Below are 27,934 nucleotides of genomic sequence, written 5' to 3' on the forward strand. Positions count from 1 at the left end.
GTCCCTTGTGATCCACCAGGGCTTGCAGCAGCATTGAAAAGTACCCCTTGCGGTTTACGTAGTCGGTGGCTTGGTGCTCCGGTGACAAGATAGGGATATGGGTTCCGTCTATGGCCCCGCCACAGTTTGGGAATCCCATTTCAGCAAAACCATCCACTATTGACTGCACGTTGCCCAGAGTCACTACCCTTGCTATCACCAGGTCTTTCATTGCCCTGGCAAATTGGATCACAGCAGCCCCCACAGTAGATTTGCCCACTCCAAATTGATTCCCGACTGACCGGTAGCTGTCTGGCGTTGCAAGCTTCCACAGGGCTATCGCCACTCGCTTCTCAACTGTGAGGGCTGCTCTCATCTTGGTATCCTGGCGTTTCAGGGCAGGGGAAAGCAAGTCACAAAGTTCCATGAAAGTGCCCTTACGCATGCGAAAGTTTCGCAGCCACTGGGAATCGTCCCATACCTGCAGCACGATGCGGTCCCACCAGTCTGTGCTTGTTTCCCGGGCCCAGAATCGGCGTTCCACGGTATCAACCTGCCCCAGTGACACCATGATTTCCACATTGCTGGGGCCTGTGCCTTGTGAGAGGTCTATGTCCATGTCAATTTCCTCATCACTCTCGTCGCCGCGCTGCAATCGCCTCCTCGCCTGGTCCGGGTTTCGCCTTGGCATGTTCTGGCTCTGCATATACTCCAGGACAATGCGCGTGGTGTTCATAGTGCTCATAATTGCCGCGGTGATCTGAGCGGGCTCCATGATCCCAGTGCTAGCTATGGCGCCTGGTCAGAAAAAAGGCGCGAAAGTAGTATCTGATGGACCAGGAGAGGGGGGGGGGGAGGGAGGGAGGGCCGAGTGATGACATGGCGTACAGGTACAGGAACAGGGAGAAACACAAACAACTGTCACACAGAATGGTCCCCCCAAAGATTAAACTGGAAACCCTGGGCTTAGCAGGCCGTTGATTTCACGGAGGAAGGGGAAGCAAATGAACACAGAACAAATCTATTTTTTACATCTTAAGGTGGCAGCCGACGCTGCAGCATGAGTGACAGCCATACCAGTATGACGATGACGGATACCAATCATAATATACCATCATCTGCCAAAAGGCAAGGGGCTGCTGCTGTGTAGCAATGCAGCCCCACGTCTGCCAGCCCCACGTCCGCCAGCACCCAGCATCGCCCTCGGCCTCTTCTGGGTGCTTAGCAGACAATATTGGGCAATTGGCAGAAAATAGTATATTATGACTGGTAACCGTCATCATCAAAACAGTAGCATGTCTGCCCAGGTGGCCATGATTGACAGCCATACCAGTATGACGATGACGGGTACCAGTCATAATATACCATCGCCTGGAAGGGGCTGGTGCAATGCAGCACTACGGCTGCCAGCCCCACGGCTATCACTCATGCTACACCGTCTACCGCCAAAAGGCAGTTAGCAGCTGCTGCTGTGTAGCAATGCAGTCCCACGTCTGCCGGCACCCAGAGGACATATGGTGACGGTGAGCTCAGCTGAGCTGAGCGGGCTCCATGCTTGCCGTGGTATGTTGTCTGCACAGGTAACCCAGGTAAAAAGGCGCGAATCTATTGTCTGCCGTTGCTGTGACGAGGGGGGAGGGGCCTGACGACATGTACCCAGAACCGCCCGCGACACTGTTTTGCATCATCCGGGCATTGGGATCTCAACCCAGAATTCAAAGAAAAGGCGCGAAACGCTTCTCGGCTCGAGCTGTGGCGCAAACGTAGTATCTGACGGCCTAGGGGAAGGAGGGAGGGGGGCCGAGTGACGACATGGCGTACAGGCACAGGGAATTAAAATAAACAACGGTGGCTGTGCATCAGGGAGAGACACAAACAACTGTCACAGACTGGTCCCCCCCCANAAAGGCAGTTAGCAGCTGCTGCTGTGTAGCAATGCAGTCCCACGTCTGCCGGCACCAAGAGGACATATGGTGACGGTGAGCTCAGCTGTGCTGAGCGGGCTCCATGTTGTCTGCACAGGTAACCCAGGTAACCCAGATAAAAAGGCGCGAATCTATTGTCTGCCGTTGCTGTGACGGGGGAGGGAGGGGCCTGACGACATGTACCCAGAACCGCCCGCGACACTGTTTTGCATCATCCGGGCATTGGGATCTCAACCCAGAATTCCAAGGGGCGGCGGAGACTGCGGGAACTGTGGGATAGCTGTGGGATAGCTACCCATAGTGCAATGCTCCGGAAGTCGACGCTAGCCTCGTACTGTGGACGCGGTCTGCCGACTAGAGCACCTAGAGCATTTTATTGTGTGGACATACACAATCGGCTGTATACAACCGATTTCAATAAAACCGGCTTCTATAAATTCGAACTAATTTCGTAGTGTAGACATACCCTTAGTGTGGTCTCAGTCTGAGACCTGGCTCCCTTGTGGTTCTCTCCGTTACTCATGATAGTTATGATCAGCTGGGTAGCAGTCCCTAGATTGAACCACCTGGGGGCTGGGCACTCTTAATGAAAGGCCCCCATTATGGAATCTGCTCCTCATGCTAGCCCACTAACCCCATCATTGACCTTCAGGCCTGGTACAAGACACATCTCTCTTTTGAGGTTTTTGCCTGAGTTTGGAGCTTAGGGATGGAGGGTGGGGTGAGATTCTCAGCTAGTGCACATGCAGTGTCAGTGGAGCAATGGCAATTAGCAGTGGAGCTAGCCTGGGTGTTAATTATTGTGGAGACGTCTTTTCTTTTGATCTGGTCACTGGAAATCATATTAAATATCAACATGAGCCTTGGGACTCTACTAGCCTCTGTTTTACAAATTACAATCAATCGATCAATTACATTTTGCGTCAAAAGTAAGAGCCAGAGGCTTTTCCAACTGGTCCATTGAGTTCCCAACCATCCCCTCCTGGGCCGTGGGGGTACATTACCTCTGCTTCGGAGACATGCTTTGTTTTCTTCCCTACCAGCTGAGTTTTCAGCTCAGTGATTTCAGCCTCTAGCAGGTGGATCACTTCCTCATAGTCCTGCTCTGCACTGTGGGCTTGCTGCTGCACCACCTCCGCCACCTGCAGCTTGCTGTGCAGGGTCCGGTTCTCAGACAGGAAGTCCAGCGCCTTCTGGAATCGGCAGGGAGAGTTTGTTAACACAGCATCCCCACCAGCCACCGAGATATCAACCCATCAGTGTTCCTGGAGCTGCTCATGGTAAGCTGCTGCTGTTCTTCCCATGGTACCATACAGAAAACCTTCATCTAGTATGAATATTTTTCCTTTGCAACTTCCATGTAATTGTGGCAAAGGGCCGGAACCCACACATGCACGCACCTCCCAGGGTATGTCTATACTGCAATAAAGGAGTCGCAGCATGGCTGCGGCTGGCCCAGGTCACCCAGATCAGTCTCTGGGGCTTGGACTGCAGGGCTAAAAGTTGCAATGTAGATGTTGATGAAGTCCAGGACCTCCATGGTAGCAATCTCTGAAATGCTTCTAGTTCCACATGCAGGGCCAGTTAGTCAGGCAGAACTGCAGGGTCTCAATGCGTGGATGAGACAATGGTGTAGGGAGGAGGGGTTTAGATTTATTAGGAACTGGGGAAACTTTTGGGAAAGGGGGAGTCTATACAGGAAGGATGGGCTCCACCTAAACCAAAATGGAACCAGATTGCTGGCACTTAAATTTAAAAAGGTCATTGAGCAGTTTTTAAACTAAGGGCTGGGGGAAAGCCGATAGGTGCGGAGGAGCATGTGGTTCGGACAGAGACATCCCTTAGGGGAGGATCTATTAATGGAGATTCTCTATGTCCTAGGAAGGAGGAGAAGATGGAAAATGATAAAATACGGGTAGGATCTGATGAGAAACTGTCAAATGAAAAAGTGTCCCATTCAATTCCATCATGTAATGGGAAACAGCTAAAAAGTGACAAGTTTTTAAAGTGCTTATATACCAATGCTAGAAATCTAAATAATAAGATGTGTGAACTAGAGTGCCTCGTATTGAATGAGGATATTGATATAATAGACATCACAGAAACTTGATGGAATGAGGACAATCAATGGGACACAGCAATTTGAGGGTACAAAATATATCGGAAGGACAGAACAGGTCGTGCTGGTGGGGGAGTGGCACTATATGTGAAAGAAAGCATAGAATCAAATGAAGTAAAAATCTTAAATGAACCATACTGTACCATAGAATCTCTATGGATAGTAATTCAATGCTCTAATAATAAGAATACAGCAGTAAGGACATATTACTGACCACCAGTCCAGGATAGTGAGTGACTATGAAATGCTCAGGGAGAGTAGAGGGGCTATAAAATAAAAACTTCAATAATCATGAGGGATTTCAACTATCCCCCTATTGACTGGGTACATGTCACCACAGGATGGGATGCACATCAGCCATACCATCAGGGGCTCGTTCACCTGCACATCTACCAATGTGATATATGCCATCATGTGCCAGCAATGCCCGTCTGCCATGTACATTGGCCAAACCGGACAGTCTCTACGCAAAAGAATTAATGGACACAAATCTGACATCAGGAATCATAATACTCAAAAACCAGTGGGAGAACACTTTAACCTGTCTGGTCATTCAGTGACAGACCTGCGGGTGGCTATATTACAACAGAAAAACTTCAAAAACAGACTCCAACGAGAGACTGCTGAGCTGGAATTGATATGCAAACTAGACACAATCAACAAAGGATTGAATAAGGACTGGGAATGGCTGAGCCATTACAAACATTGAATCTATCTCCCCTTGTAAGTATTCTCACACTTCTTATCAACCTGTCTGTACTGGGCTAGCTTGATTATCACTTCAAAAGTTTTTTTTCTCTTACTTAATTGGCCTCTCAGAGTTGGTAAAACAACTCCCACCTGAAACAAGAGGAGAGGGAATTCTTGATTTAGTCCTAAGTGGAAGACAGGATCAGGTCCAAGAGCTGAATATAGCTGGACTGCTTGGTAATAGTGACCATAATATAATTAAATTTAACATCCCTGTGGCGGGAAAAACACCTCAGCAGCCTAACATTGTAGGATTTAATTTCAGAAAGTTGAACACAAAAATGAGAAAGTTAGTGAAACAGAAATTAAAGGTACAGCGCCAAATGTGAAATCCCTGTAAGATGCCTGGAAACTTTTTAAAGACGCCAAAACAGAGGCTCAACTTAAATGTATACCCCAAATTAAAAAACATAGTAAGAGAACCAAAAAAGTGCCACTGTGGCTAAACAATAAAGGAAAAGAAGCAGTGAGAGGCAAAAAGGCATCCTTGAAAAAGTGGAAGTTAAATCCTAGTGAGGAAAATAGAAAGGAGCATAAACTCTGGCAAATAAAGTGTAAAAATATAATTAGAAAGGCCAAAAAGAAATCTGAAGAACACCTAGCTAAAGACTCAAAAAGTAAATAGCAAAATTTTGTTTTAAGTACATCAGAAGCAAGAAACCTGCAAAACAACCTGGGGGCCATTGGATGATCGAGATCCTAAAGGAGCACTCAAGGACGATAAAGCCATTGCAGAGAAACTAAATGAATTCTTTGCATCGGTCTTCATGGCTAACGATGTGAGGGAAATTCCCAAACCTGAGTCATTCTTTTTAGCTGACAAATCTGAGGAACTGTCCCAGATTGAGGTGTCATTAGAGGAGGTTTTGGAACAAACTGATAAACTAAACAGTAATAAGTCACCAGGATCAGATGGTATTCACCCAAGAGTTCTGAAGGAACTCAAATGTGAAATTGTAGAACTACTAACTGTGGTTTGTACCTATCATTTAAATCAGCTTCTGTACCAAATGCCTGGAGGATAGCTAATGTGACGCCAATTTTTAAAAGGGGCTCCAGAGGTGATCCTAGCAATTACAGGCCGGTAAGCCTGACTTCAGTACTGGGCAAACGGTTTGAAACTATAGTAAAGAAAAAAATTGTCAGACACATAGGTGAACTTCATATCTAGGGGGAAAGTTAACATGGTTTTTGTAAAGGGAAATCATGCCTCACCAATCTACTAGAATTCTTTGAGGGGGTCAACAAGCATGTGGACAAGGGGGATCCAGTGGATATAGCGTACTTAGATTTTCAAAATCCTTTTACAAGGTTCCTCACCAGAGGCTCTTATGCAAAGTAATCTGTCATGGGATAAGAGGGAAGGTCCTCTCATGGATTGGTAACTGGTTAAAAGATAGGAAACAAATGGTAGATTAAATGGTCAGTTTTCAGAATGGAGAGAGGTAAATAGTGGTGTCCCCCAGGGGTCTGTACTGGGACTAGTCCTATTCAACATATTCATAAATGATCTGGAAAAAGGGATAAACAGTGAGGTGGCAAAATTTGCAGATGATACAAAACTACTCAAGATAGTTAAGTCCCAAGCAGACTGTGAAGAGCTACAGAAGGATCTCTCAAAACTGGGTAACAAAATGACAAGTGAAATTCTATGTTGATAAATGTAAAGTAATGCACATTGGAAAACATAATCCCAACTATACAGATAAAATTATGGGATCTAAATTAGCTGTTACCACTCAAGAAAGAGATCTTGGTGCCATTGTGGAGAGTTCTCTGAAAACATCCACTTAATGTGCAGCATCAGTCAAAAAAGCAAACAGAATGTTGGGAATCATTAAGAAAGGGATAGATAATAAGACAGAAAATATCATATTGCCTCTATATAAATCCATGGTAAGCCCACATCTTGAATGCTGCATGCAGATGTGGTCACCCCATCTCAAACAAGATATATTGGAATTGGAAAAGGTTCAGAAAAGGACAACAAAAATGATTAGGGGTATGGAATGGCTGCCATATGAGGACAGATTAATAAAACTGGGACTTTTCATCTTGGAAAAGAGACGACTAAGGGGGGATATGATACAGGTCTATAAAATCATGACTAGTGTGGAGAAAGTAAATAAGGAATTGTTATTTACTACTTCTCATAACACAATAACTAGAGATCATCAAATGAAATTAATAGGTAGCAAGTTTAAAACAAACAAACGGAAGTATTTTTTCATACAATGCACAGTCAACCTGTGCAACTCCTTGCCAGAGGATGTTGTGAAGTCCAAGACTATAACAGGGTTCAAAAAAGAACTAGATAAGTTCATGGAGGATATGTGGCTATTAGCCAGGATGGGCAGGAATGGTGTTCCTAGCCTCAGTTTGCCAGAAGCTGGGAATGGGCGACAGGGGTGGATCACTTGATGATTACCTGTTCTGTTCATTCCCTCTGTAGCACCTGGCATTGGCCACTGTCAGAAGACAGGATACTGGGCTAGATGGACTTTTGGTCTGACCCCATATGGCCGTTCTTATGTACGTTCAGATTCGGGCCGGAGTCTGGCTCTGAAACCCCGCGAGGGGGATGGGTCTCAGAGCCCAGGCTCCAGCCCAAATGTCTACACTGTGAATTTTCAGGCCCTCAGCCCGAGCCTCAAGAGCCTGTCAATTGACCCAGGCTCTGAGACTCGGTGTCGTGGGTTCTTTATTGCAGCGTAGACATACCCCAGAGAACATTAAAACAGAGCCTGCCTTTTGCACTTTGGCTAAGATAATGGAAACAACAGGTGCAGGACACTTGAGAGGTGTGATTTTGCCCCCACCCCCGGCAACCCTGCCTGTAGAAGGGCTCATCTGGGCCTGATTTCTGTGGGTGCGATTGCATCCATGGAGCCCGGCTACTGCCTCCACTGGACAATTCACAAGTAACCCCTAAACTAACCTGGTTCAGTCTCTGAAGTTCATATTCCATTGACTTCTTGCTGCTTTCCACCTCCTTCAGAAGAGACTAGGAGGAAGATTTTCACTTGGTCAGGCACATCATGTTTGACAGCACATTCACTCAGATGAAAAAGCAACAAGGGACCACTGTGATCACCTAGGCTATCTCCTGAATAACGCAGGAAATAAGACTTTCTTGAATTAATTCACTAGTCACAACTACGGACTTGCAGCTCTCCTCTACAACAGCCATATTTTTAGATGCACTCTTACTCTGAAACTGCCTTTCATTGGCTACAGCTTGTATGTATCTGAAAAATGCACCTTGTCACCATCATGCTTTTAACAGCTGAGCTGTCAATATTAGGTTAGATCGGGAGGGTGGGGGGTGTATTTAGGTTTAATATGAGATGTGAATTATTTGTGTTATGTTTTGGATATTTTAAAAATGTTTATTTTCTTTTAGGGTTTTCCATTAAAAAAAAAGAGTGAGTGTTCCCTTTCGGCACATTAAACATTTTTTTAAAGGAAAAAAATCAAAGAAAGAACAAAAATGAAGTCTCGATGAGAGGACGCACCATACACGTGTCTCCTCTGTAACAACGCGTGTCATAACTATAAAGGGAAGGGTAACAGCCCTCCTGTGTACAATACCATAATCTCTCCTGGCCAGAGACACCAAAATCCTTTTACCTGTAAAGGGTTAAGAAGCTCAGGTAACCTGGCTGACACCTGACCCAAAGGACCAATAAGGGGACAAGATACTTTCAGATCTTGGTGGGGGGAAGGCTTTTGTTTGTGCTCTTTGTTTTGGGGGTTGTTCGCTCTTGGGACTAAGAGGGACCAGACATCACTCCATGCTCTCCAAATCTTCTGAACAACTCTCTCATATTTCAAACTTATAAGTAACAGCCAGGCAAGGCATGTTAGGTTTATCTTTATTTTCTCAACTTGTAAATGTTCCTTTTGCTAGCGGGTTTACCTCTGTTTGCTGTAACTTTGAACCTAAGGCTAGAGGGGGTTCCTCTGGGCTCTTTGAATTTGATTACCCTGTAAAGTTATTTTCCATCCTGATTTTACAGAGATGATTTTTACCCTTCTTTCTTTAATTAAAAGCCTTCTTTTTAAGAACCTGATTGATTTTTCCTTGTTTTAAGATCCAAGGGGATTGGATTTGGACTCACCAGGAATTGGTGGGGGGAAAGGAAAGGGGGGGGGAATGATTAATTCCTCCTGGTTTTAAGATCCAAGGGGTTTTGGATTGGTGTTCACCAGGGAATTGGTGGAGGAGTCTCTCAAAGCTACCCAGGGAAGGGAGTTAGCACTTGGGAGTGGTGGCAGCAAAGCCAGATCTAAGCTGGTAGTTAAGCTTAGAAGTTTTCATGCAGGTCCCCACATCTGTACCTTAAAGTTCAGAGTGGGGAAGGAACCTTGACAACGCGCATTGAACTGAACGCAAAATGGTGGCTGCCTCCAACAAATGCCTAGAAACGTAAAGGACTGATACACACAGAAGACCTGCCTAATTGTCACACTGTTACATCCACTATATTTGAACTGAGTTATGGCAAAATGCCTAGGACAGAAAAACGTGCTCAAAAGATAAGCCTTACCTTCAGCCTTTGGACTTCCTGCCGCAGATCTGTCATTTCCAGTTGAAGCTGTTCCAGTTCCTCACCGTCGGTGCAGCTGACAGAGTCAAAAGTCTGGAACACATTGGTGCACACGGTGAGTGAGTTCGGCTTATCTTTCACCATGAGCATGTGATTACAACGCATGAATACTTTTGACATACCCCGACCAATCATTATTCAAAATAATTTTCAGACAGTTTGTGTTCTTACAAAATGACATAAGTGTCACAATAAATAATCTAATTGTGGTTTTGTATTCCATAGGAATTCAGGCTCCACGCCATGAGACAGCTGGAACAATAGTTAATTCTCACTGTGTTACTGAAGTGACAATAGCTGGAATGGATTCACCATGGCTAATTTTCCTTCTGTATCACCATCAAAGTGACATAAGATGGCCCCTTTAAGCAATGAAATATCTTGAATGGCTTTACTGTGGTAATTTTTTCTTTTGTATGGCTAGAAAATTGACATCAGCAGCTTTCTTCAAACCATTACATAGGGTTTTTTTTTTATTCATTAAGCATGGGAAGTCAGGTCTTCTATGGGATTTCCTTTATGCTTTATGATTAAGGGATGAAATTCTAGCCTCTCTTTTCTATAACTAAAGTATAAGTGAAAGATAGCCCATTAGTCTTTGCCTTCTCTGCCTTTTGGAGAAAGATAGCACTGTCGCTGTTTTCTTCTACAGTTTACAGCTATCATCCAGACCAAGAATCCAGGATACAGCTACTTGGTCCCAAATCATCTTATGGTATATACCTTTCTCTTACATCAGCTCACAGAAAGACCCAGAAGGTCTTTGATCTGAGAGGAGCTTTGGAACCAAGGCAGAGTGCAGTAGGCTAGGAAGAAAAGCAAGAAACAGTATTTGGCTAAGGCTGACCAGAGAGTGAAAAGCAGATGTATCCAATAAACTGGCCACTTCGTGCTGAGTGAATAGCACAGAACTGGCATCAAGGCCAGCCTCCTCCAGCTCATCTTGCAGCAGATCCCTGAGTGCTTGAAGAAAATCTATGAGAGAAAAAGAGAGAGAGTAGTCACAGTATGAGGAGAGAGCGCCTGGAACTGAGTTTACACAGCCAACTTTCACAGAAACTACAGATTATCCAGGAGAAGGTAATACATTTCATTTCCATCACTACAAACATTATAGCAAACCCAACCACCTCCAGCAGAGAGAAGGTTCTCTATCCCATCCCAAATCTCTGTCTATTGAATACAGGGTCAGTATGCAGTATGCTTTTGCTAGCCATAGTTTAGAGACCTCTATCCAATTTTCTAGAAAGCATTGCTTAGGATTAAAAAAAAAAAAACCCCACAACCACCACCTAGCATTTTCATCAGAGAAACTACTTGGAAGCAATGCTGCACTTCAGTGCAGAGACAAAGGAGTTACTTTACCAAACCTTAGAGGGCAGCAATTTCCTGCCAGCCCACATAAAGCAGGTTTGTCATTCTGTTTTTGCAGCTTCCTTTTGCCATTGCTGGTGAGCAGGCTGAAGGTTTGAGGAGAAGGGGCCTGTGCACTCCCTCTCTGTTACTCCCATTTTACATGTGGACCAGTCAGAGGCCTTTTCCTTGTGTGACCAGTTACTGAATAAATTGCATCTGAACTAAAACCTGTCTGGGCACTGAACTGTAGGGTTAGAAGGGACTGCAAGGGTCATCTAGTCTAACTCCCTGCCAAGATACAGGATTTGTCGTGTCTGTTTCTTTATTCTAGCTGTCACCTCCCAGGTGGCATGTCTCATGTCCCAGAGCAGTCAATGGCGTTATACCAGGGATGAAATGCGCCTTCTGTCTTATATTGCACATAGCAGCACCCTGCTCACCTCCATAGGCCACTGTTCCCTGCGAATCTGTGATCAGACTCTGCCGTAATTGCTTCTTCTTCTCCTCGGTCACATCCAGACCCAGATATTGCAGCACCTTTAAACAGAAGCAACAAGTCCACAGAATAATCCCCACAGGAATGCAAGTTTTCTGGAAGGAGTTGGGGTGGAGGGCAGTCTGAGCTGGATTTATCATCAAGTTCATCATCATTCACACAGTAAACATGATTTTTCATGGAGCAGGTCTGGCCTAGGTCTCCATGTCACCTCCTCACCTAGATCTGGAACCATGTTGCATCTCTTCTGATCTCTTCCCATGAGCACTTCATACAGAGTATGGGACAGATCTTCAGCTGATGTAAACTGTTCTCGCTCCAGTGAAACCAATGGACAATTTCCACCAGCTGAGGCTGTGCTGCTAAGAGTTCAGCTTCCTTTCAGGTTCCCATTTATGCTCGCTCGCTCACTCCCTAGAATGAGTCTTCGGCGTGGTTACAGTGTGCAAACAATACAAGTCTCACTGCTTTTTTCTGCAGAAGGCATTGTCATAATACTTTACGCTTCCATGGGGCCTTCCAGTCAAAGAGCTACGTTATTATTATTTATTGTTTCTTTGGTTTCTTTATTTTGTGTAGAAGACACAAACATTAATTAATCAAACCTCACCGCAGCAACACAGACAAACAAATCCATGTTATTTCTATTTTATACATGACAGGACTGAGGGACACAGAGACTAATGCACGGTCCCGTTCTGCTGCAAGTCAGTGACAGAGCCTAGATTAGAAGCCATGTATTGTCCCCTTCTCTAACCGATAGACACATGGGAAATTCTGGATTTTCTCCAGCTTGGGCCCACAACCTTGGAGAATCCCTCTTGGGGGAAATAAAATGGCATTCAGAAACACAGCTTTTAAAGTGCAAGGCAAAGTGTGCTATGCTCCTTATAAATGAAGCAACTTTGTGTTAAAGCCAGAATAAGTAGAGACCAATGAGAAAATACAACCCTGAATTCTAAATGAGAAGCATCGTGCATTTCTAGCAGGAAACGTTGTACCCACATGCTACATTCCTGATTTTCCTGGGATTCCAAACTGAAAAGGCAACTGCTTTGTCCACCATGAGGTGGCAGCAAATGCTAGCCTCTATGCCTGGAAAAGGTGTGTCTTGCCCAGCAAGCTGTATCAGCACCAACAGGAATAATAGAACCAGATACTCATGACAGACGCTGTACCTATCCAAAAGCCTGGGTGGGGAGATAACCTTGGGGTGGGTGGTACATTTATAGACTGTATCCATCACATTACAAGAAAATACAGTACGGGTGGGCGGGGTGTTCATATTTGATATAAAATGGTTGAGAATAAGAAACCCAAAGGACAATCAAGTTAATTAGGCCTCACTATTTAGTCACCAGTAAGTTCTGGTCCCCATCCTTTGAAGAGGATTGGAATGTTTTATCAAAATACTTTAAACTAGGAAAAACCCCACAACATTCTTTAGATCCTCAGCACTTCAAGCACATCTTGACACATTGTTATATTGGGCCTGATTCTTGCTTAAGGCTGGTCTACACGGGGAACGTACACTGGCATAACTACATCCACATTCATACCCCTGAGAGACGTAGGTGTGCTGATCCAACCCCCGGTGCAGACAGCGCTAGGATGATGGAAGAACTCTTCCGTAAATTTAGCTACTGCTTTTTGGGAAGGGGGATTACCTACCCCAACAGGCAAACCCCTCCTGTCAGTTTAGGTAGCGTCTACACTGTAGGGCTACAGAAGAGCAGCTGCAGCTGTAGCAGTTTCCGTGTAGACGTCCCCTTACACGAAGGCCCACTTATATGGCTCTAGCAGTACGAAATGGGTGTAGGTTAGAGTAATGAGAATTTAGGCCATCATAGCAAAAAGTGCTCAACTTCAATGAGAGCAGGATTGGACCCACAGATAGTGGAAGGGGGGGTCCTTCTGAATCAAAAGCTCTCTATAGATGTGTAACACTAGTGCCAACAATAACCTTGCCAGAGGAGGACATGGGAGATTTTAGGGGCTCTCTGGACACAAAGCCAAGCCAGGAGAATTCAAATGCCTGTAGGTTCTAATCCATGTGATGCTGTCACACTGTGTCTTCCCTGTTTCAGGTCTGGCATCCTCTACATCTCAGAATTTTGGAGGAATGGCGCAGATATTTCTTGACCGCAAACTGAACTCAGATATGGTGCAACAGTGTCATTTTTTCACAAGACCTGTTCTGATAGTTTGGTAGAAGCCTATTATCCCTCTATCTCATTAATCAGATTAGGACTTGAACCTAATTGTACTGGATGAGCTCTGTGATCCTAATAATGTAATCAATGTTTTGAGCACTGTGTCTGTATCTCACATTACCTGAACTATGACTCACGCCTCTATTAATAGCCCTATACACCCAGGTCAGGTTCTGGATTAGAATAAAGGGGAATCAGATGGAGCAGACTGAATCCAGCACTAGATGATGTAGGTGCAGATTAGGTCACGTGACCCAGTGCTATAGATTTATTCCTATGCAAACAAGTAGGCACCAGATTCTGTCAGACTAGGTTTGTGGTATTTTAATCTCTCCTAAAAGCAAGCGACATACTAACCCCAATGCCTTTCATTGACACCGTCATCATGAGCCCGAACATAATGTTTGTGCAACAGAATTGGGAAAGATTCAAGCTGAGAAACCTAGATATATTCGCAGCTCCACATGTGCGTCCATGGGATCTCAGTGCATAGACACCAAGGTACAGTCTGTGCACTGATTTGAGAATATACCACCACATATAAAATAAATGGCATATTGCCAAAGATTAACAGCCTAAAAAACAAACAAACATTTTTTCCACCAAATACCTTTAGATGGCTTGAGCAAAGACAGAAAATTACAAAACAAAGTAAATAAGGCAATGTCCAGGTTTGGACAAAGCCCTATTGCAATCATTCTCCAACTTTTCCATCATTCTTCAAGTTTGAGATCCTCTCACTTGGCACTCCCAGTCCTAATCTTTCACCTGCCCTGCAGCTGCCAAGAGTGCTTGTGTACTGTGTGTACTTGTGGAGTTGCAAATAATGACCTTGCTCCTTGTTATACAAACATACAGCAAGAGAACGTACTAGCTTCTTGCATGCAATAAAATGATCAGCATCATTTTTAGGTAGTTATGCTTCATGGTCTCTTTCAAATGTTTTACACTATTACCAATGCCAGTTACCAGTGGTCTGGGGCTGGACACCACAGAATAATATATTGCCTATTGGTATGTATGGGATGCCACATTCACCCATAAACTAGAATACTGTGTATTCACAAATGCAATGAAGTCTGTATCAAACCATTACCACTTGTATTTGGAGCTCAGCCATTATTATTAGTTGTATACAGTATCACCTAGGAGCCCTACTGCTAGACCAGGGCCCCACTCTGCCAGGTGCCGTACAAACATAGGACAAAAATGGAGTACAGTTTTATCCAGTCATCTATCTGGAAGGTAATTTCAACCCAGCAATATTATGGTAAAGACAATGGCCCCAACTGAGATGTGGCATACCAGGATGACACTCCCACTAAGACAATACAATTGTCCTCCTTATTAGAGCCAGAAGAAAAAAGGAAAAAACAGGTTTGCAAAACAAATAAACTAATCAGAATATTTTTCCATTTTGGGTTCAAACTTGACCAATTTTCATTTGTAATGTTTTTTTGCAGGATTTTTGTGTCCTGGTTTCCATTTTTTTTAAATGACAGGAAAACAAAACAGGATTTCAGCCGTTTAGGAAAGCAAGCAAGCAAGAGAAAACCAAATATGGTAATTTTTTTTCATTTCTGATTTTGTTGAAAAACTGAAATAATTTCTAAAAACACCCAAAAAGGGCTATTTTTGAATTATAAACTTTTTCTTTGAAATTTTTGAACCATCTCTAGCTTTCAGACCAGGACTGAGTTTGCCCCTGCATCCTGGTTTGCTGTCTATAAGATCTGAAGACACAGAAAGTGTTCTTTTTTTGCTGTTCTATTTTGTGTTTATGTTTTCTTCTGGCCTTCAACATTTTTTGGCCCATTATCTCCAAAGGCACCTCACCTATTCCTGCAGAGAAGCAGCTGTCTCCAAGCAGGACATTGATGCTGTTCTATTAACACGGAATGCTGAATTGGACTGGGGCCCACAAAATGATCTCTGAGGCAGAGACCCATGAGTCTCCTGTTTCAATCCCTAATCTTGCTTGACCTGGGACTGCCTGGATATCTTAACATTAGTGTGGTTCTCAGACTTTCATAGCATGAACCACAACTTAATATCCAACTTCACTTCCCCTCCCATCTACCACCGCCTGGCCCCACCTCCTCTCTCATTTGCCATCACCTGATCCTTCTTCCCTTAACCATCCTCATACAAATTACAGCAATTTCCTTCCTGGAAAAGCAATATGAGGGAAGTGCTTATGTAGTTTTAGCATCTTTTAATGCAATTTAGCAGCTGGAAAGAAGTAGGAGGAGCTGGCACCATGTAGTCTGGGATCCCCCATCATTTTATTGAGCATAAAATCTCAATTTCAAAGCAGGAAGCCTTTTAACTTACCAGTTCGACTTTCCCATCCTTGAGTCGAATATGGGGATCCAGCGCTACTTTCGGTTTGCTGCCCGAAGCTGCTCTCTGACTAGAAGGTGAAGCAGGCGCTAAATAACATTAAGCAATCATTAGTGGAAGAGCATGGGAGGTTGGGGGGGGGGGGGAAAGAGAGATGTTGACAAGGCGCGTCCCAAACTAAGCTCAGGGCTTTGGCATTGCATAAAATATGTTTCAAGTACAGATGGGCTAAAATCAGAGGCCAGGATTTTCAGAGGATGGGTGCTCAATACTCTCTGAAAACCAGGACACTTTAAAATCTCCACTTGGGCATCACAAATGAAGGCAACTAAAATTACAAGTCGCTTCTGAAAATCTTGGCCAGAAGTTTATATATGAGGCCTGGGACTCTGAACTTTGGTGATTTGAATAAAATTCAACCTGGATTCCGACCACCCCAATTTATGCTTCGGTTTTACAAAACCAAAACCCAACCAGTGGGGTTTTATAAAAATCCACCCCGGCCCCTTAGCCCAGGAGTTCTAACCCAGATTCAAAGTAAGGTTTATGTAAGTGCTGGGCTGAGTGTGGTCTCAGAGAAGTGTTCCCAACTCCCATTAAAGAGAGAATTCACAGGTTAAAAACACACAAGAAAACGTGTTGCAGGATTTCTCCCTGCGTTACTGTTATGAAAAGCACCAGCTCCCTTTCACTCAGACTGGGCAGGCTGCATAGTATGTGCAGGGTGTACAGTTAAGATGAGGCTGGAGAATGCTTGTGTCCACAATAGAAATTGTATTGTCAGAAGGGAAACGGTAAAGTGTCTCCGTCAGAGAAAATGACTGAGGCATTGGGAGAGAGACCCGGCCGCTGACAATCTGCTCTTCATTACAGGGGGCATTTTCAAAAGTGCCCAAATGACTTAGGAGCACAAGTCCCGTTGACTTCAGTGGGACCTGTGCTTAGGAAAATCCCACAATTCAGTTAATTCCTGCAGCCCCCAACAGACCCCTCCAGAAGAGGACTGCAGAAACTGCTGCTCATTTAAGGGGAGGTCCAGATGGACTCTAAAAATGGGTAATGTCACCGCTCCTTTTAAGACCCTGCTAATGAAGCTCTTTGAATCTGATAACAAAAAAGGCTTATAAAACCTGACCCTGTTCACACCAGAGTCAGTGAGAAAATTCCCATGGACTTCAGAGGTACAGGATCGTGTCCATAGAAGAGCGTCCAAGAGCCATTTTCTTTCATCTTTGCAATGCCTGGGAACTGGGGCACAGGTTAACAAAGAAACTGATACCCAGATCGCCTTAAAGACCTCCTGCTGTTTTAAATCAGTGTGTGGGATTTTCCAAAGCACAAGGGATTTAGGAGCACAAGTCATGTTGAAAAAAAAAAATCAGTGAGACACATGCTCCTAACTCACTCAGGTACTTTTGAAAAAATGCCACTCACTGTGACTCTCAGGTGAAGAGAAGATTTTATGGAAACACACGGGAAAAGCAGCAGAGGTGCGGTCACAAGCGTAATCCTCCTAATCCTGATATTTATCTGTCCCGCTAATGCCAGCAGCTGGGAAGCAGGGCCTGAGGTAATAAACGGGTTCACTGGATTGGTCACCCAGTCCCATGCTGTGTAGGTTCAAGGGCAGATCATTCCCCTTCAACTCCTTGCTAATCGGGATTAGCTCCATGTGGCTTTGCTCATAAACTCTCAACACAGACATCCCAGGCAATCCTGAAGGCCACCAGGCACCGGTGATCAGTCAAGAGGCCCCAGTGACTTATTCAGATTTCAGACTAAGCTCCTGTCCCCCCAAAACTATTTGTTTATTCCAATGTATAATGGGGCCTGTTCAGAACTCTGTGCCCTTCGCTGCACTCGTAACACCCGCTATTAAAAGCGGACATCTGTAATGGACTGCCTGAGATGATTCTCAGCCTAGATTATACTATTTGTATGACTAGCAGCCCAACTGAGATCAGGGTCCTAGTCTGCGAGGCGCTGTACAGAAAAAGAGCAGGAGACAGCCCCTGCCCCAAAGAATTTACAGCCTAGACAGACAAAAGATGGGAGGGGGACACAAAGGAGAAGTGACTTGCCAAGGGTTACATAGCAGAGCTGGGAATAGAACCCAGTCTGCCTGACTGACAGTCAGTCAGTCAGTCAAGGGCCCTGTCCACCAGACTACACTGCCTCACAGGTCTACTATGTAGATAGACTAACAACTGCCCCCCATAGGCTGGCCTTGGCCCGTCCCTTCAGACCCTCCCCTTCAAGAGGAAATATGTTCTTGACAGCATGTCCTGGGGGTTAACAAAGCAGGTCTGGGGCCTTACCAGTGTGGGGAAGCATATTTCAGAGTGGAGGGCCCTTAACAGACCTTCCTGCCTGCAGCTCTCTCTTGTTTCAACCAAAGGATCTCTTCTCGAACACCAATGCAGAATGCAGTGTGGGAGTGGGAAAGAGTCTGTCATAAGCCTTGTCTGCACTAGGAGAAAGGTGGGGTTTCACCAGGTGGTAGCTAAAGCGTGGTGACAATCACATAGTGAAAACCAGTGTGGCTAAAGCAGGGGTAGCTTTCACACAGTGGTTGGTTGAGGTAACCTGTAGGTTCCCCTTATACCTGGTCACATGTGCAAACTGCCTTGCCCACACTAGGATGTTTTACCACATATTAGTTACCACATGTTAGCTAGCATGGGGTAAACTCCCCACCTTTATCCCTGGTGCGGTGCACCCGCAGTGTCAGAATAAAGTTTACGGTATCATGTTGAAGATTATCTATAGGGCCACTGAACTGTGTGTATCTCTGCAATTTCCACAGACTCCAACAAGAATAGTGAAGACTTATGTGAGGCCAGAACTCATCCCAGTGCGACTTTACCTGCCATCACATCACTGAGGGCAGTAATTCTTTTTATGAACTGCCCAAATGGCAGGAGAAGAGAGACATTTATATTGATTAAGACTATTTCGCTATATCATCAATTCAAAGTATCAGGCTAATTAGGACCTCAGTTCCCAAGGAACATTACTCCATATGAATGTCTGTCTCAAAATAGTTTTGTGTATCGCAGAGTAGTCTGACAGCATTAGCAGATGTAGAAATGCACAAGGACAAGCAGCATGGCAGATAAAGCATTTACTTCTTGGGGGAGCAGAACCATGAGCCCAACAGATCAGATGTGCTTCTGTAGATATTATTCGTTTTCTTTTTCTTATTAAGCAAATACAAACATCTCTGAGCATATAGAGTAGGGGCTCAAAATGCCTAAAGGAAAAAAAAATATTGAGCTGGGAATGTGTTATTTAAGCCAGAAATGCCTCAGGATCAGCCAGAGGGCTCAGTTTCTTCTTCCGCAAAACTTTCTACATCTTCAACTAATGCACAATCTCCATTGGAGAAAATAGATCATGTGCATTTTAGCATGTATCTGAAACAAGCACGCAGATATCACACTGGCCGGGGTTGGCGCATGCACATTTGCAAACCCCAACTTTCATGCATGCCTTGGATTATTTGCGTGCTTAAGCTGAGTTTGCTGATTTTTGTGCTTGCTTGAAAATTGCTCTCAAGTGTTTAATGTGCAAACAGATCGAGCCACTTTGGGATTCAGAACTATACAAAATGGGATCTTAAGTGGAAGAAACGTGTGTTTGTGTGTGCGCGCAAAAAATATGTTTGATGTGTGTGTGGAAAAAATGTTCCCACTGAAATTTTTCAAAATTGGAAATGTTTCTAACCTGCTCTTATCTTAAATGGTAAGTCTCAAGCATCAGCCAGAAGAGAAACCTGCAAGGAGGGAGTCTTCTGTTCAAACCAAAGTAAAAAAAAAAAACATGTGACAGCAAGAGGTATGTAGTCGTCTGTGAGCACAGAGGAAAATATAATTTGAAAGATGAGTATCTTCCTACATGTGAACCTCGAATGCTGAGACAATTATGACAGACTTACAAAGCCCCCTTGTTCTCTCCCATGATTTACAACTACCTCTTTGTGGATAGTTGGAGGCAACCTATTTGGCTCAATGATCATGGAATTGTGTTCCCATTTGGGGCCATGCTGTGCTTTGTAAGCAACACTGATTTATCTATTTTTTAATAGCAATTCAGCTTCCAAGGGCCATTCAGTCCCACCAGCAAGGCTGCCAGTTAGTGCTGACTGCAGTAAGGATATCTGGCCACTGGACTGATCCCAAAACCACATTTCACACAGCCTTTGGATAATTGCAGTGACGTTCCATCACTACCAACCCAACATAGAACTGCTGACCTAGAGCTGAAAGGCTCTATATCCCATTGCTAATCCCTTAAGACACTCAGTCACCCCTGCAAAGGCCCCTGCTCCCAGAAACAAGCTGACATGGGGGTATCTAATGACTACTGAATAGAGCCCTACATTAATTGTACCATTGCCTTTAATCAATCCTAATGGACTGGACCCTGTCATTACACTATTAAACTCCACCTACACTGCTGTCAGGGCTGGCTCCAAGTTTTTTGCCACCCCAAGCAAAAAAATGTTCCCATGCCCCCACAGCCCCGCCCCCACTCCGCCCCCTCCCCCCCCCCTTCCCACCCCCTCCCCAAATCCCTGGCCCCGCCTCCTCCCCCGGGCGTGCCGCATTTCCCCTCCTACCCCTCCCTCCCTCCCAGGCAAGCCTGGGAGGGAGGGGGGAGAAGTGGAGCGGCGGCGCGCTCAGGGGAGGAGATGGAGGTGGAGTAGAGGTGAGCTGGGGGGGGGGAAAAACGGTTCCTCTGCCCCCCCCAGGGTTACTTTCTGCGGCCCTCCCCACACCCCCCACCGCCGCAGCTCACCTCCGCTCTGCCTGCTCCCCTGAGCGTGCTGCCGCTGCTCCGCTTCTCCCCTCTCCCTCCCTCCCTCCAAGGCTTGCCGCAAAACAGCTGATTCGCGCAGCAAGCCTGGGAGGGAGGGGAGAGAAGCGAAGCGGCGGCACGCTTGGGGGAGCAGGCAGCAGTGGAGAGGAGGTGAGCTGGGAGGGAGCGGTTCCTCTGCCCCCCCCGGGTTACTTCCTGCGGCCCTCCCCGTGCCCCCCACCGCCGCAGCTCACCTCCGCTCAGGGACGGCTCCCTGCTTTTTGCGCCCCAAGCAGGAAAAAAAAAAAAAGGAGCCGGAGTGCCGCCCCTTGGAAAGTGCCGCCCCAAGCACGTGCTTGGAGCACTGGTGCCTAGAGCCATCCCTGACTGCTGTAGGTATTTAAAGCTTCATTTCATTACTTCGGATACTGAGGATCTGTGGACTAGATACCTTCGCCACCTACACAAACAGAGGAGATCGCAAGAAAGCATGTCTCTTACCTGATATTGTGAGCTCTGGGGGGCAAATGTCTGGGGATGGAGAAGGCACAGGAAAGAGATTTTCTTGTCTAGTCTAAAAAACAAAACAAAATAGCACAGAGGACAAAATGCTGAGCCCAGTCTGCCAGTGTAAGTGAAAAGCAAAAGTAGAGGAAAGAGCTCAATAGGTCCCAGTTGCTCCCTAAGGAATCAGACTTAACCATCTCTTGCGTGAAGCACCATGTGAACCTATTGTGCTAGAGAGAGAGCATGAACAATGATGATGAACCAAACAAGAGTCCTGTTTTGGAGTAAAAGGGGATTGTGTCAATAATAGTCCCAGAGGCCCAGATCTTCAAAAGTTTTGTGCGCCTAACTCCCACATTCATTACTGTGGGATCTAAGAATCTCCCAGATGATTGCACACACAGGAGGCTAAACTGAAGTAACTTTACTGAGAGCAGTGGAATCACACCAAGGATGACCCGGCGTGTTGTAGCCACCGGGGTTTGTTTAAAATCCTACATATCCAAGACATCCATGGATTCTGAGGGAGTTTGGATCATCCTAGATGGGAGCAGTGATTTGAGCATTGGGCTGCTAAACTAAGGGTTGAGAGTTCAATTCTTGAGAGGGCCATTTAGGGATCTGGGGCAAAAATCTGTCTGGGGATTGGTCCCGCTTCAAGCAGGGGGTTGGACTAGATGACCTCCTGAGGTCCCTTCCAATCCTGCTATTCTATGATCTTAAGGGCACCTCTAGTATTACCCAATGGACAGAAAGCAGAGCTATCTACAAGGACATGTTGGGATCAAATGCAGCAGGGACTCTCAACCTGGGGTCACAGAGCTGCAATCAGAATATTAAATAGGAAAGGGGTCCCAATTGAGTCTATGGTATGGAAAAGGGTGAGAACTGTGGAAATACAACACAACCAAAGCTAGGAGGTTACTTGGCAATGAATCAGTGCCCCATGCACGGTGATGACTGTTTACAAGCTCCTTCTATAACACTGGAGCTAGCCCTCACTGTAACCTGCCATGCTACATACTTAACCACATGACTCATTGATTTTGATGGGAGCTGCATGGCCAAATCTCCTAGTCACCTCTAGCTTCAGGAAATACAGTATAGTGCTGCGCCTCATGAGGAACGAGTGCTGACGGTGCAGAATTTGATGGTTGCTGAATGTGGCCAGGTATTCACTGAGTTACTGTCACCAATTGCTTTTTTCACTTGTGACTTCTGAAAACAGGTTTGAACCAGGACTCTGGAGATGAAAACACATCTCAGCGACCTTCAAACGCATCACTTCAATTGACTGATCCTTTGTCACCCCAAACCAGAAGAAACAATATCTCAGATGTAAAATACCCAACTCCATATGAGAGCAAACAGAGCCAAACAAGTCCACACTGCTGACTTTCCAAACAGCTAATCCGGAAAGATTATCACAGAGTCCCTAAAAACAGTAATCCGATTGGAGATGGAAATCATGGGGTCAGCCTCTGTGGTCTTATACTGAACTTCAACGTACCTCAGGTGACCTCACATGGACTTTCAACCTGCAAGAGTTAAGACCATTCCCCATGGCTTTAGGAGGTGGCAATTGGATGCTGTTATGAACTGAGAGTCCAGGATGTAACCGTCCCCTTCCAGGAATAAAGGCCACTTCTGTGTTTCCCTCATGTCTGAAAATAACCAAGTTTTGTTAGTGCTTAAAAACTACACATGCTTAAGGTTTCAGAACTTTCACAGGAATAGCTCTGTGGTCTTTCCTCTGAGCTAAGCTCATTAATTGCCTGTGTAACACGCAACAATATTACAGCTGTCTTCATCAGAGAGGCTTCTTATGAGAGCCCAAGTTCTGTTGCAGAATTTTGGGAAGGTCTGTGTGATGGAACACACTCATTGCAAAGCAATACGAAGACTGACAGGTTGGGAAGGACGCCTGCCATTCCTGATTATGAAGTGAGAAGCTCCTTCTCAAGACCTACTGAAGTATGAAGCTACTCAAGACCTCCTGAAGTATGAAGGTCTCCAATATGGGAGGTTCTTCTTGCACCTTAAGCTTAGAACTATGTGCAGGTCTCCTACCTAACACTCAGCAGATATCACAAGATATGGCCTTTATTGACAATAATAGGAAATGCTTTTTGTACCCAAGGAACTTATTCGCCTGGGCTGCTGGTGCGTGCCTACCTGAATTTGGTTTTTGCAAGTATTTTTCTGGCCTCTTCATATGTGCTGCCCACCAAAGAGTCTTTATTGATGGCAATTAGCTGATCACCAGGCCGAAGCCGCCCATCCTAAACGAGGGAGACAGCATCAAGCATCTGTGTAGCATCAAGCTTTATCCACAAGGATTAGTTCATCAGAAAAAGAGTGACACTCTGCTCAAAGTATTCTCCTGCAATACACATCCTTATTACCCCATGCCATAGATTGTTCACCCATCCCAATGAGAGCTCCTTCCGAACAGCTGGAGCTTTCAGGAAAGACTCCTGTTTCATAGGTCACAGAAGCCCTCCATGCTGTTGACTTACTCTGTAACAGTCCCCTTCTGGCATAAGCTCTTGAACATAAATCATGGGACCCTCTGGCCTGTTAGATCCGCCACTGATTGTCAACCCCAACCCAGAGGATTTTGCTATGTAGATGCACTGAATCCCTGATTCAACGGAGTAGCTGCAAGGAACAGAAGAGTTAGCAGAAGACACAACAGTGGTCAGTTTTATTCTATAGAGTCATCGAGTACATCTGTAATTACACAGTAGAGTTCTAGCAAGTCACCACCACTGCTGAATGAAAAGTTCTACATTTGGTTTTGTTCCTAAATCTGCAATCTCCCTATCCTTCTCAACCTCTTCTCCCTCTGCCTCCTCTTTTCCTCCACTCTACCTGAAAATGGGAGTGCAGAAAACACTTATTAAAACCATTTTGAACCTCAAGAATACGTTTGATTTGAGTTTAGGACTAGAAACGGGTAAAGCTTCAGGTGCTTATAGGTGAGTGTGGGGGGGGGGGAGGAGTATTCACTACTTTTATGGGGATAAATGTTGTTACTGTTATTGTTGTTTATTTGTATTATGGTAGTTCTTAAGAACCCTAACTGAGGACCAGAGCTCATTGTGATCAGCACTGTCTGGACAAGTAATGAAGAAGAGATTCCCTACCCCAAACAGCTTACAATCTTCATGGTATGCAGCACACAACAGATTGATGAAACAGATCAGTGGGGTGGCAGTGGGATAGGCGGGGAGGGTAATAATAAAATGAAGTTCAGCAGAAAAGCTGAAGTCATAGCCAGTTACTTGCCTAATCAATGCCAGGAGGGAATGATTTGTAGGAACGACAACAGAGGCAGGTTTGAGGGAGGGATTTAGAAGTGAATACTGTGGGTAGGTTGGTAAATATTGCTAGGGAGTTTTCCCTATGCGTGGGGGTCAGCATGGGACAAAGCGTGGAGGTGCTGGAGGAGTAGGAAAGGCTGCCATTACTCGAAGAGCAACAGTGGGCATAACCACTTGATAAGGCCACTCATCCTTAGTAAATAAAGGTGGTAACTAACTGGTTCTCTCTCTTCTAAGATCAAGTCTTCTAACCACATCCATATAATAACCTGTAAGCAATCTGTCACATGAATGATCTTTTAATTTCCTGATAGCTCACAATACAATACGATGACTATGTGATCTGTTGAACTATGCAATCACCACAAGAGATAACAACTTCTCCATACTTCTAAACAGCCCCATCCCTTTAAACTCGTGGCTATCATACAACCTGGGGAACACAGAATATTGCGAAGAGTGTGGGCGTGTCATATTTTTATAACAAAGGAAACTTCTAAAAGAAATCTTTTCAGGAAATAAGATGCCATAGAACATAGTGGTTAAAAAAAAGCACATCCGTTGCACTATCTGGGAAGAGGTAAGGAAGAGAATAAACCATACATTGCAGATGTTAGTCCTATTGCTTAGTGCACAGCTGGAAGATGTCCAGCTGCCAGGGTGATGAGTGCAGCATAAGGGCCTGTACAGAATAGAAGGAGTCACTACTTTGTAAGAGTCAAGATTATACCATAGATAGTTGCACACATGCTCATCATCTCCAAGATCTGAGATTTCAAGTGGTCTGAATGCTGGTGTTTCTTATAGGTGGCTATTTCATGCCTGCCTACCCTCTTCTACATCCCTCAAGTGGAGATAGGGTGACTAAATAGCAAGTGTGAAAAATCGGGACAGGGGATAATAGGCATCTATATAAGACAAAGCCCCATATATGGGGACTGTCCCTATAAAATCAGGACATCTGGTCACCCTAGGTGGAGACTAGCAGAATTTTTGCTTTATCGGTCGCTGAACACTGTTGTATTGGACACCTCCACCATGCACCTACGTGAGTACCAAACCAGGTCACCTCCTGTCTATGCTGTGCGGTAAACAGGGTTACTTGTGGAGCGAGGCGGTCTAGATGGCTGCCAAATAGATGAGCAGTTCTCTCCTCTGTATGGATGTCTCCAGGCATGAGTCCGTTTATGCAAGCAGCTTAAAGCCTTCTGTGCCAAATATTTGTCCTCTGCAAATCCCTAATAAAGAACTGATATTGGGCACATTGTGGAGTTCACCTGCTAAGTGGATTTTCTGTGTCTGAACTAAGGGGCTGGTTTTCCTCTCATGGGGGTGGGTGGCCACTCCAGTCATGGGAATTACCCCTGACTTACACTAGCGCAAGGAAGAAAAGCAGCAGGGCCTAATCGGAGATGCCACACTCGAAGTACCAATGTTAATGCAAACCTTAACAGTGCCAGTCACTCCTATAGGTGGAGCCGGCAGCAGAGCCCTCCCTGCACATAGCAGACCCTGGTTTTTGTACTCGAGAAAATAGGAAGCTTGGAACTAAAACATATAGACACAACACAAAGTGCCACACTCCATAGAAATAAAAGGCCTGGTTCTCCATTCCCTAGCCCCTTGTGCAGCCATTTCCTCTCCCTCCCCCCAGCGCAGAGCAGGTGTGAAATGCTGCCAGGTCAGAAGGGTAGCACTGCCATTGATTTTGTACTGGTGGAAATGTCTGCCCGAGGGTGGAGCAATGGATCACGAGGCCATGATCTGCCAAAAACAGCCGTAGCCTTACAGGCCGTCTCCACCAAGGGCATGTTTGTAAAAGACGTGCCATGTTGGCCTCTCAGACGTCTGTAAGCCTTGGGCTCTCCCTCACCTTTAAAGGGATGCAAATGGAGTACGTGCAGTCTGTAGGTCCCTGCTGCCTATAGCACAGTAGGCTAAGTTTTCTGGGGCGGTGGCTGTGCTTTGTGTTTGCACAATGGGGTCCTGGTCCATGACTGGGGTTCCTAGGGGCTACCGTAATACAAGTGATAAATAATAATATTAAAAACAACATAGAGTGCAACAGTATGAAAGTCACCGAATGACTGCTTATCCATCCTCCAGTACATGAGCAGATACAGTCAATGTATCCGAAGACAATACTGGGGCCTGATCTGCACTAGAAAATTAAGTTGGTTTAACTCTGATGGTCAGCGGTGTGAAAAATACACGCCCCTGAGCACTGTGCTTAAACTGTCCCCGTGTACACAATGCTAGGTCGACAGAAGAATTCTTCTGTCAATCTAGCTACTGCCTCTGTGGGAGGTGGATTCCCTACGCCAATGGGAGAACCCTCCCATCCCGGTAGGTAGCGTCTATGCTGAAGCGCTGCAGTGGCGCAGCTGTGCTCCTGGAGCATTCTAAGCGCAGACAAGCCCTGGATATTAGAGGATAGTTTTAAAGAGAAAGAGGGAAAGAGAGAAGGCGACTATCGATCTGGGGTTCTTCAATTTTGAGGAGCCCAAGTTGAGACCTCTTTAAAGGGCCTGATTTTTAGAGGGCAGGAGTGCTGCACTTTATGAAAATAAGGCCCTTTCAGGTGTCTCAGGTTGTGCCCCCCAAACCACTAGACGCCTTTGAAAGACAAGGTGGGTGAGGTAATATCTTTTATTGGGCCAACTTCTGTTGGTGAGAAAGAGAAGCTTTCGAGCCACACAGAGCTCTTCTTCGGGTCTGTGTAGCTCAAAAGCTTGTCTCCCTCACCAACAGAAGTTGGTCTAATAAAAGATATTACCTCACCCAAATATCCTGGGACCAACACGGCTACAGCTACACTGCATAGACAACTTTGACACTTTTTTGGCAATGGGGCCCTCTCGGGGTCTATAAGCACTACAGCAATACAAATAATGTTCTAGAAACAGACAAGCCTGCAGACTTTATGAGTTGATGCCTGTGTAACTTAGAGCCGGTTTCCTTGTCCCATTAATATTTTTGAGAGTTTTAAATTTCTTACCATTCAAAATTGGGACAAAAAGTCCAAATTTCAAAAAATTTCATGAATCAAAGTACCAAAAAGTTTTTAGTTTGGGTCAATTGAAACATGTAATTTCAAAATTCTTCAATTTGATTTCTACCTTTTTTCTTTTTAAAAAACTTTCAAAATCTAAATTGCTTAAATTTCACAATGAAAAGTCATTTTGAACTGGGAAACAGAATTTTTCATTTAGAAAGTGGCCAAAAAATACATTTTGACAACTTCAGAGTTTTCCAACATATTTTTCCAACATTGTGAGATTGATTGGTTTTGCTGTCGACAAATCAGAATTTTCCAATGAAAAAAAAATGTAACTGAAAAATTCCTAAAGAGCTCTAGTGTTGAGTAATATGGTACATACTGCGAGCTTGACTGTGGGGAATGAGCCAAGTTTCCAATGAGTGGGCCATGAGAATTTGCAGGGCTCAGCAGCAGAGGACTCTGGGAACGTGACGAAGACCCCGAGGATGTACTTTCCAAATATCTACCTA

At 45.1% G+C, this 27,934-nt stretch overlaps 1 protein-coding gene across 1 annotated transcript in view; it reads right to left on the reverse strand.

The window, feature by feature from the left end:
• The window catches only part of LOC117884498 (syntaxin-binding protein 4-like), a gene marked incomplete in the record, with an annotated part of 124,372 nt that overhangs the window by 24,972 nt on the left and 71,466 nt on the right, over positions 1-27,934 (reverse strand). Inside the window, 11 exon segments of the mRNA XM_034784928.1 lie at positions 2,909-3,097; positions 7,712-7,777; positions 9,324-9,416; positions 10,231-10,358; positions 11,180-11,276; positions 15,783-15,880; positions 21,093-21,165; positions 22,609-22,762; positions 23,274-23,380; positions 23,618-23,759; positions 27,805-27,931. Of these exon segments, the coding sequence (XP_034640819.1) occupies positions 2,909-3,097; positions 7,712-7,777; positions 9,324-9,416; positions 10,231-10,358; positions 11,180-11,276; positions 15,783-15,880; positions 21,093-21,165; positions 22,609-22,762; positions 23,274-23,380; positions 23,618-23,759; positions 27,805-27,931 (1,274 nt within the window).

Source organism: Trachemys scripta, chromosome 10 (genome assembly GCF_013100865.1).
Source record: "Trachemys scripta elegans isolate TJP31775 chromosome 10, CAS_Tse_1.0, whole genome shotgun sequence".
NCBI lineage: Eukaryota > Metazoa > Chordata > Testudines > Emydidae > Trachemys > Trachemys scripta.